Genomic DNA, 9503 nt, shown 5'->3' with positions numbered 1-9503 from the left:
GGTTTGGTCCTCCGAACCTCTTGGTATATGAGGGGAGCCTAGGGCAGTTCAAGACAGTGAGGACCAGCACTGGAGAGATGTGCAGAAAGGTCCAGATCTACCTGAACCAGGCTCTAGGCTCACAGAATGGCAGGTCTACACTCCCTCTCTACACTTTCTTACCTCCTACTTTCAAATCAGTGGAGTCTGGCATCTGTCCAACTGAACCCCTAACGCTACTCTCACAGCAGCCTTGATATCATTAAACACAAGAATAACTTGGACCTGACTTGCCCAGTTTGCTTCACTATGTCCTGCCACCTGCTGTTTGTTTAGTCTTTTTTAGTCTAGGCTTTTCTTTGTCCCTTAGACATGAAAACGCCCAGAGGCCGAGGACCCCTGACTATCTCCCTCTGGATGCTCTCTGGGTATTCCATATCCACCAAGTCCCACAATGGCTTTGGTATCTTCCCCAAATCTGCCCCTTCTCCCTGGTCCAGTATCATAGCAGCTCTGCTGTCCCCTCCCTGGCCAGGGCCCTGGGCTTCATCCTGGACACTCCCCTCCCCCATGGTTCTTCAGCTCCATAACTCAGCCACTCAGCCTCCTAAATGTCATTCTCATCCAACCCTAACTGCTTTCCCAGCCCTCCTGCCCTGGTCCAGTCTTGTCCTTACTTACACCAGTCCTTACCCTGGCTTCCATCCGGGCTCCTTACTTCAGTCTTCCCCTCTGGTCCACCTTCCCCATAGTAGCTATGATATTTTACAGCCCAAACCTGATGCTGTCCTCCTCTGCATTAAGCCTCCCATGGCTTCCCAATACTATCTGGCCACCTGGAAAGCTTGGACCCTGCTCACCCCTCCTACTTCTCCTCTATCACAGTACCCCAATGTCTGGCACTTACAAAGTCCTTGGTTGTACTGTGCCCTCTGCCTGGAACACCCTTCCCTCTGCTCTTGGCCAATTATCTCCTTCAGAGATATTTCTCAGGTCCCATGTCTCTTCCCGGAAGCCCTTCCTAGGCTGAGTCAGGCACCTTTTCTGGGCTCCCACAGTCTCCCAGGATTCCCTCATAACCTTCCCTCATGACCTTCCCTGAAGGCATAGCTGGGACTGTCAGAGGCACCACAGCATCACCCATCACAGAGTGTGCTCACAGACGACGCTTAAGGAATGGGTCCTCAGCCACATCCAGGGACCTTGGACAGATCTAGATGGATCTCTCCCCAGAAGAGGCATCCCCAGCTCCAGACCCTGCATGGTAATCCCAACTCCCACAGACAGAGACAAGGGCAAGGGCCCAGGCCCAAGCTTAGAAAAATAGGACTTTCTTGTTGTGCCCCTCAGTGCCCCTGACACCCTCCCCATCAGTTTTAAAAACCATGAACAATGTGGCGAGTCTGAGGCCAGGTCCCACAGGGTGCTTAGGTCCTGCCACCCCTTGGTGGGCACGAGGTTAGGGTCCTGTGGGTTCGTGACTGGGCCCCCAGGGCTCACAGTCCAGCTGGACCATGGTGTGGGCCCTCGGTGCGGAGGGCTCGGGAGCAGACGGGGCCTGTGCGGTGCCGTTGGTCTGGGAGCAAACGCTGCTGACGGGTGCGGGTGCCTTGGCCTTGCCGGGGGGCTGGCCACCGTGCACCTTGTAGCGCATGAGCAGAACAAAGATGAAGACCAGCACTGAGGCCACGATGACACCACCCAGCGCGATGATCATGGTGCCGCCCAGGAAGGGTGCGTGCGGGACCCCGCAGGGCTGCAGTGTGGACTCTGTGGAGAAGCGAGCGCAGCCAACAGGCCGTGTGGCCGTCAGCCCCGTGGTGCTGTCCTCGTACACCGCTAGCACGCACAGATCGTAGGTGCGGCCCGTTGCCAGGTCTGTCAACAGGAAGGACCGGCTGTCGGGTGAGATCATCCTGGAGGGACAGGCAGGCAGGGGTCAAGTCTCCAGCTACCAGCACCCACCCTGCACTCCATCCCTACCCTCCAGTCTAGAGAATTTCTCCCCAGTCCAGCTGCTGCATTCACTCTAACCTCTGAATTCCCTCTAACCACTGCTGGAATTCCTTTAGTCTGACACCCAGTCAGTGGCCTGACTGATATGCTTCCAGTCTGTTAGCCAATTTTACCTCAGCCCACCATCTAACTTTACTGTCACATTCCTCTCACATCCCCCAGCTTGATCCCCGCCCCCCACAAGCTCAAATTCCCTCCAGTGCCACTGACCCCCTCCCCTCTGCTCTGCTGCCTAATTCCACTCTAGCCCACTGCCCAATTTCTCTGTGGCCCACTGCTTGAGTTCTCCCAGTCCTGTTTCACTTTATCCCCAGCTGCCTGACTCCCATCCTGCACTGCCAGCCCAATTTCCCACCAGCCTTCAACTGCAGTTCCCTCTAACTTTGCTGCCCAATTTTGCTCCACTCCACCACTTGCTTTCACTCTGGTCCTCCCACCCTAGTCTCCCCAGCTCACCGCCTGAGTTCCTTCACCCAACTTCCCACCAGCTTACACCTGAGCTCCTTCTAGACTACAGCCAGCAATCTCTAGCTCACCACCCAATTGCATCCTCACCTTCTCTGACCTCCCTCTAACCCAATTCCCATTTCCTTCTAACCCCATATCCACTTTCCCTCTTATTCTACCTCTCAGTTTCCCTCTAACTTCTGATTCCCTCCAGCCCGTGCCTATTTCTCTTTGCCTCTAGTGTACAATTAGATTCTTTCTCATCTAACCACCTGATTGCTCCATATCACTGAGCCAATTTCCTTCTAACCTTTGAATGAACACCTTCCTAGTCCCACTGCCTTATTCTATCTATAACCTGCTTTGCAGTGAGTCCTGTCATCTGATACCATTTTCATTAAACTGATGTGCCTCAGTCACCACTGCTGATTTTTTTCTCTGTTGCCTTATTTCTTTCCATCTCTGCCTACTGACTCCTTTTATCTCTGTTGCTTAGTTTCTCTAACACCCAATTCCACTATACTACTTTTTGTAGCAGAGCATTCTGTTGGAGATTTAACTTGTTTGATGATCAGTTTTATTCTTAAATTGCTTTAATGAGGGAGCTACAGGAAACTCTGCGATTGTCTCTGAGAGGGTGACTATCTAGGAGAGCATTCGTCCCATCCCCTGCCAGGCACAGCGGACAGAATTTGTGTGATTTTCAGGTGGACCCTCCATGGAATCTACTGGGCACACTGCCTATGAATGAGAGTGGAATGAGCTTATTAGATTTCCACGACTGAAAAGGAGATCAAGTGATTATCTCTTGGGGTCCCCGAGGAGGGAAACAGGACCCACATGGTAGGTTACAAGGTGCAGACCCCAAGCCATAGGAGGCCCAGTTCTCGGCAGCCAGGAGGTGGGACTGCACCACTGGCTCAGCCTGGCAGTGAGAACAGGGAGCCTTCCACAGCTCTCCATGCAAAGCTGGACTGGGTGAGAGGCGTCAGAAGCACCCACGCCAGAGCCAAGACTACAGAACACATGTGGCCTCAGCAGATGTGCCACGTACTCTCCAGAGCAGGGGCAGAAGTTATGCTGGCCCACCTCGTGGAGTATTTAAGCCCCAAGTTTTGTGTTTGCAACAACAGAAGAGAGAAGGGAATCCCCAACAGAGGCAAACTGAACATTTCTGCTCGCCTAGCAGGTGGAACTTAAACTAGGTTTAATTTGGTTTAGAAAATAAAAAATTGAGATATTGCATATAAGAACTCCAAATATGTGGAGCAGTTCACACTGCACAAACCCAAAGTGAACTTTGTTTAACTTCCTTCCCATTTTCCTTTAACCCCTGGTCTGAGAGCCTTTGCAGCAGGGCTGACTCATTCCATTTTCCCCACGATCACTACACCTTCCTGCTTGATCTCTTTTTCTTCCTGCAGCCTATCTTGTATTTAGCCCTGTCACCTGGAAATACCTGGTCTCTCTTTTCCTTTACTATTTAATACTTAAATTTGCTTTTATCTCCCCAAATTTGCCTTTCTCCTTCGACTCTTTATTCTTTTGGCCTGGTCACTTTTCGGCTGGAAAAGCCGAAACCAGTTTGGCTCAGTGGTAGAGCGTCGGTCTGCGGACTGAAAGGTCCCAGGTTTGATTTCAGTCAAGGGCATGTACATTGGTACATTTTGCTGCCTAATTTCCTTTATATGTTTGTTACTATTTACTTTTGCTGCCTTATTTCTTTTTAATACTGCTGCCAGATTCCTTTTTACTCTCTCTGCCTGATTTCTTTTACCTTTGCTATCTGATTTCCTTTGTAAGTTTGCAGCCTCATTTTTCAGCTGTGTTGCAGCCTGGGTACCAGTAGACATATCTCTAACCCTCCCTCCATTTCACTCCCCACCCAAGCTGCCCCCTGCCTGGGCACTGCACCTGTACACGAGGATGTCGTCAGCTGAGCTGTTGTACTGGATCTGGTACATGCGAATGCCTGGGACAGGCCGCTGGTCTGGCCACTGGACGAGAGCAGCCGTGGCCCCGTGCTCTGTCACCTGGACACCACGGTCAGCAGGGGGCCCAGTGTCTGCTGCCTTGGCGGAGGCAGAGGCAGAGGCAGCAGAAGGTGGGGTGAGGACATCAGGATCCCCGTCCCGCGGGGGGTCACAGCTGGTGCTGTTGGCTAGCTGAGGGGGTGGTGGGGGACCCACAGTTAACTCAACAGCAGCCGTGGCCTCGCCAGCTGCGTTGGCCGCAATGCAGGTGAAGATGCCTCCATCACTCGGCTCAGTGATCAGCAGCTCCAGCGTCCCATTTGGGAAGGCGCGAGCACGGCTCGAGTTGCCTAGCAGCCGGCCCTGGGGTGATACCCAGCGCACATGGGGCTCGGGGTCCCCCACAGCCCGACAGCGCAGGGCAGCCGGCCGACCAGCAGGCACTGCCAGGGGTGGTGAGCGGTGAGTTACCACAGGGGGCTCGCACACAAACTCCTCCTCACCCACAGCCCAGAAGTAGCGGCCACCCAGAGCTGGTGGGGAGGCGCAGGCTTCAAGGTCATCCTCCCTCGCCAGCCGCCGCAGCCACACCAGCTCGCAGTTGCAGTGCAGGGGGTTCCCACCGAAGGCCAGCACCAGGGCAGAGGCAGGTGACCCCCGGGGCCTGGCTAGCAGTGGCAGGCGGGAGAAGAGCGGGTCAGGTGGGATGGTGGTCAGGCGGTTGGAGGTCATATCCAGCCGTGCCAACTTGTGCAGGCGGGAAAAGGCGCCAGCAGGCACAGAAGCCAGCAGGTTGTGGTCGAGGCCCAATGTATTGACGTTGCCCAGGCGGCCCAAAGCCTCCCAGGGCAGCTGTTCCAGGTTGTTGTAGGAGAGGTCGAGGTCTTCAAGTGTCTCGGCACAGTCGTCCAGGGCACCAGCTGCCAGGGCTGCCAGCTGGTTGTTGCTCAGGATGAGATGGCGCAAATTGACCAGGCCACGCAGTTGACCCTCGCCCAGTGAGGTCAGCCGGTTACCATCTAGATGCAGGGCACGCAGGGCGCGAAGGTCAGCAAAGGCACCGGCTGCCACATGGCGGATGGTATTACGTGACAAGCTCAGATGCAGCAGGCCTGTCATGTTGGCCAGATCACGGCGGCGCACAGCCGCAATGAAGTTGTCTGCTAGGCGCAACTCGGCTGCCCTGCGGTCCAGCGAGGGTGGTACAAACAGGAGGCCTGCCCCTGGGCACAGCACACTTAGGGGCAGTGACTGTGTCTGGCAGCGGCAACGACGGGGACACAGGCTGGATGTCGCTAGCTGGGGTGGAGATGAGGCAGGGGCCAGCGGCAGCAGGCAAAGGAATAGCGGGAGGATGGCCATCTCGGGCAGGGTTGGCCTGCAGGGAAGAAGGGAGGCATTAGGGCAGGCTGAGGTCAGAAGAGGGCTACCAGAGGGTGTTGGGATGGTCCAAGACCAGGAGAGAAGGTAACAATGAGCTAAGAGCAGAAGAGTTGGTTAATGATGGTCAGAGGAAGGGTCAGACATATCAAAAAGCTGGAAAAGCCGAAACCAGTTTGGCTCAGTGGTAGAGCGTCGGTCTGCGGACTGAAAGGTCCCAGGTTTGATTTCGGTCAAGGGCATGTACATTGGTTGCGGGCACATCCCTGGTAGGGGATGGGAAAGAGGCAGCTGGTCGATGTTTCTCTCTCATCGACATTTCTAGCTCTCTATATCACTCCCTTCCTCTCTGTAAAAAATCAATAAAATATATTAAAAAAAAAAAAAAAAAAAAAAAAAAAAAAGCTGGAAAAGATGGTCAAAGACTCAGATGTGTCATGGGAGGACAGAGGGAGCAGAAATTAACAAAGATGGTCAGAAGGCAGGGAGGTGATTAAAAATGGCCAGAGTGGTGATAGAATGGGAGGGTTGGTCAGGGTGGTGGTGATTAGAAGATAAGCAAGAGGGCTTTAGACATGGTCACCAAGAGATGGTCAAAGGTGGCCAAAGAGAGAAGAGGTGGTCAGAAGTAGTTGAAAATGACCAAAGAAGAAAGATGGTTAGAGATAATCAAGAAGACAAGTGGTGGACAAAGAGAGAGGAAGTGGTCAGGGGGTGGTCAGATCTGGGAGAGATGGTAAAAGATGGTTAGAAATGGTCAAAAGCCAGAAAAGTGGTCAGGAGGAGAGGACAGCTGGGCGATGGATGTGGAGAGGTCATCAGACAGAGGGAAAGCAGCCAGGGATATTAGAAATGATCACAGAACAGAGAAGAGAGGTAGTCAGTCAGTAAAGGCTAGAGATGGTCAGATGGTTGTCAACTGGCAATTAGGGTCAGGAGTGGGAGGAGGGCAAGAGTGATGATGAAAGATGGGCAGAGAGAGGAAATGTGGACAGAGGAAGTGGGAGAATAGACAGACAGAAGCGGCTGGAGAGAAGAGTCGACAGAGATGTCAAAAGTGGTCAGACAGTCAAAGGCCACAGCTGAGAGTCAGGGCTGGAGAAGGGCAGGAGAGCCAATGAAAGATGACTAGAGAGCAGCAAAGATATCAAAGGTGGTCACTGAGTGAAGCAATAGATAGAGGTGGCCAGAGAGAGAAGCTGTGGACAGGGCTGTGGACGATCAAAGACAGAAGAGGTGGACAGAGATGGTTACTGAGATGAGTGGTGGCCAGAAGTGGCCAGAGAGAGGAGCAGTGGACAGAAGTGTCAAAGATGGTCAGAGAGAAAAGAGACAGGGGCAGTGGATGGGAGAGGGCGGGCAGTTGAGGTGGTTGGAGATGGTCAGATACATGGTGGGAAGAAGTTAGAAGATCTACTGGGAGTGGGTCTCAGACCTAGAGATGCCATCACGTGGGGAAGAGGAGATCAGAGAGGGGAAGGACTGGCCAAATGTCCAGAGAGTGTCTGAGGCAGAGGAACTGGAGGTAGATCCATGGATTGGGGTCTATTTCTGGGAGAAACCCTGAGGATTACCAGGGTTACATGGTCTTTACCTACACCCACCCCAACCACAAAGTTCCTCTCTAGTCCCTTCCCATGATGGGAGTCACTGAGAAACTCCCTCCCAACTGCCTTACCTGAGTTGGAGACGTCCCAGGGAGCAGAGTCTTCAGGCTCCCAGGGGGTCAAAGGTCAGGACTCTGGAGGGGGTGCTCAGTCGCTCCTTCCTGTCCCCAAGGCCTCTGTAGAGGGACTGTCCTCGTGTTTCAGCTTATATATGTGGTCATGGAGTCTCTAGACAAATATTGGGTCCAATTTTAGAGACTCAGGCACCCCTTTAGGTTGTTCAGAGTCAGGGTCACCCAGCTCTAGACTTGGGATGCAAAACAGCCAAATGGAGAGTTTAGGGTCTAAGCCCTAAATCCAGTCCTGGGGTCCGGTACTGCGGTGCTGGGTTCAGTTATTGGGGTGCTAAGTCAGGTTTTGGAGGTCTCTAGTCCCAGATTTCAGCATTCAGGTTTGCAGCAAGGACTTCAGGCCAGAACTCAGGTTTAGGCCCCTTGGAATGCCAGGGTACAGATCTTGGAATTTGAGGCCTAAATCTTAGGGTTCGGGTCCCAAGTAGTGGATTCTGGGGGAATAGACACAGGAATCCCATCCCAGATTTCAAAGTCTCAGGCACAGAAGTCAGTTTAGCTCCAGATTGGGGGTTTTAGATTCCAAATCTTGAGGTTCAGGCTCCAAATGTTGGGATCCATAATCCAAGTCTTGGGGCTCGGGTTCCAAATATTGGGTTCTCAGCGACTGATATTGAGATTCCAGCCCCAGATATTGGTGTTCAGACTCCAGTCTTGGGGTCCCTGTTTTCAGATCCCTGGATCCAATCTCGGAATGCAGGCCCCCCGATGTCGGGCTGCAGGCTCTGGGTCTGCGGTGCAGGCTACCAGCTTGCTTCCCAGTGTGTAGCAGAGTCTGGCCAGGAGGGAAGGGGTCGGCCGCGGTGGGGGAGGGGCCGGCCAGGAAGCCCCGGGGGCCGGGGTGGGGCGAACTGCCGGGAGCACGAGGGGTGAGGGCACCGCGGCACCCGAGGGGCGCAGGGGGGAGGGGCCGTGCTCAGAGACCCCTCCCCCGCCGGGGCCGGGGCGGGGGCCGGGGCGGGGGCTGGGCAGGCAGGCCGGCCGGGTGCTCCCGCGGCCTCCACGCCAGGAACCCAGGGCCGCGCGCGCGCCCGCGCTTAAAGGCGCAGGCTCGGCGCGCGCCCGAGCTTAAAGGCGTAGGCTGCCCTCCCTTTTCCAAAGGCGCATCCCCGCCCCGCCTCCCAAGGAGTCGCAGGGGCGTTGCTTAGGAGCAAGAATCCTGGGATACAGGCAGAGATACAGAGATAGAGACAGAGACAGAAAATATGGGCAGACTTCGATTAGGAGGATAGAGAGAAGTAAAATGAGAAAGACAGAGAGAGAGAGAGAGAGAGAAAGACAGACATATTCAAGGAACAATGACAAAGACATAAAGACAAAGACATGGAGAAAGTCAAAGAGACATAGTGGGCGCCTGAGATGGGCCAACTCAGCTGTGAGGATGAGTATGTGTACATGTGTGTGTCCAGTTCTCATTCAGAGCATTGAATGTGGCCTTGCATCCTAGAGTCCCTGGCGCCCAAACCTGTCCCCTGTCTCAGCACCACCTCCTCTGATGTCCTTTCCACAAGTGGAGCTTCCTTACCTGGACCCTTCCCAGTAACAGGACTGACCTTTCAGGCCAGAGGAGGGAGTGCTCCTCCCCAAGACTCCTTGCGCTGGCTGCAAAGGGAAAAGCTGACTTCAAGACTCTCTGGACTTGGAGCTAGTCCTGGCCAGTGTGCTCAGTGGTTAGAGTGTTGGCCTATACATCTAAGGGTCCTAGATTCAATTCCTGGCCAAGGGCATGTACCTCGGTTGCAGGTTTGCTCCCAGCCCTTGATGGCAACACACAAAGGAGGCAAACAGTCAATGTGTCTCTCAAATCTCTCTCTCTCTTTCTCTCTTTCTCTTTCATCTCCCACTCCCTCCTTCCCTTCTACTCTCTCTCTCTCTCTCTCTGAAAAGCACTGGAAAAAATATCTGCAGGTGAGGATTAACAAAAAACAAATAAAAAAGGTACATTAACCAGATATCCCATGGAAGGAGAA

The 9503-nt window shown here is 53.8% G+C and overlaps 1 protein-coding gene across 1 annotated transcript; it reads right to left on the bottom strand.

Moving 5' to 3' along the window:
- Nucleotides 1-1294: 1294 nt before the first annotated feature.
- On the bottom strand, nt 1295-8218 carry LRFN3 (leucine rich repeat and fibronectin type III domain containing 3). The gene is made up of 3 exons (XM_084905184.1): nt 7474-8218; nt 4357-5793; nt 1295-1895 (listed from the first exon to the last, which is right to left on the bottom strand). Exons 2-3 carry the CDS (start codon nt 5775-5777, stop codon nt 1439-1441), a joined length of 1878 nt encoding a protein of 625 aa, XP_084761310.1. The 5' UTR covers nt 5778-5793; nt 7474-8218; the 3' UTR covers nt 1295-1438.
- Nucleotides 8219-9503: the final 1285 nt, after the last annotated feature.

This window comes from Pipistrellus hanaki, assembly GCF_964339955.1.
Source record: "Pipistrellus hanaki genome assembly, chromosome: 15".
NCBI classification, from domain to species: domain Eukaryota; kingdom Metazoa; phylum Chordata; class Mammalia; order Chiroptera; family Vespertilionidae; genus Pipistrellus; species Pipistrellus hanaki.
Note: the sequence above shows the minus strand (reverse complement) of the source record. Positions and strands in the feature narration are given on the sequence as shown.

Bases quoted from the DNA above. Each gene is read 5' to 3' on its own strand.
- LRFN3 (XM_084905184.1), bottom strand. From the start codon at position 5,777: ATGGCCATCCTCCCGCTATTCCTTTGCCTGCTGCCGCTGGCCCCTGCC. The intron at 1,896-4,356 runs GTGCAGTGCCCA...CTGTCCCTCCAG, and splicing joins GACGACATCCTCGTGTACAG to GATGATCTCACCCGACAGCC.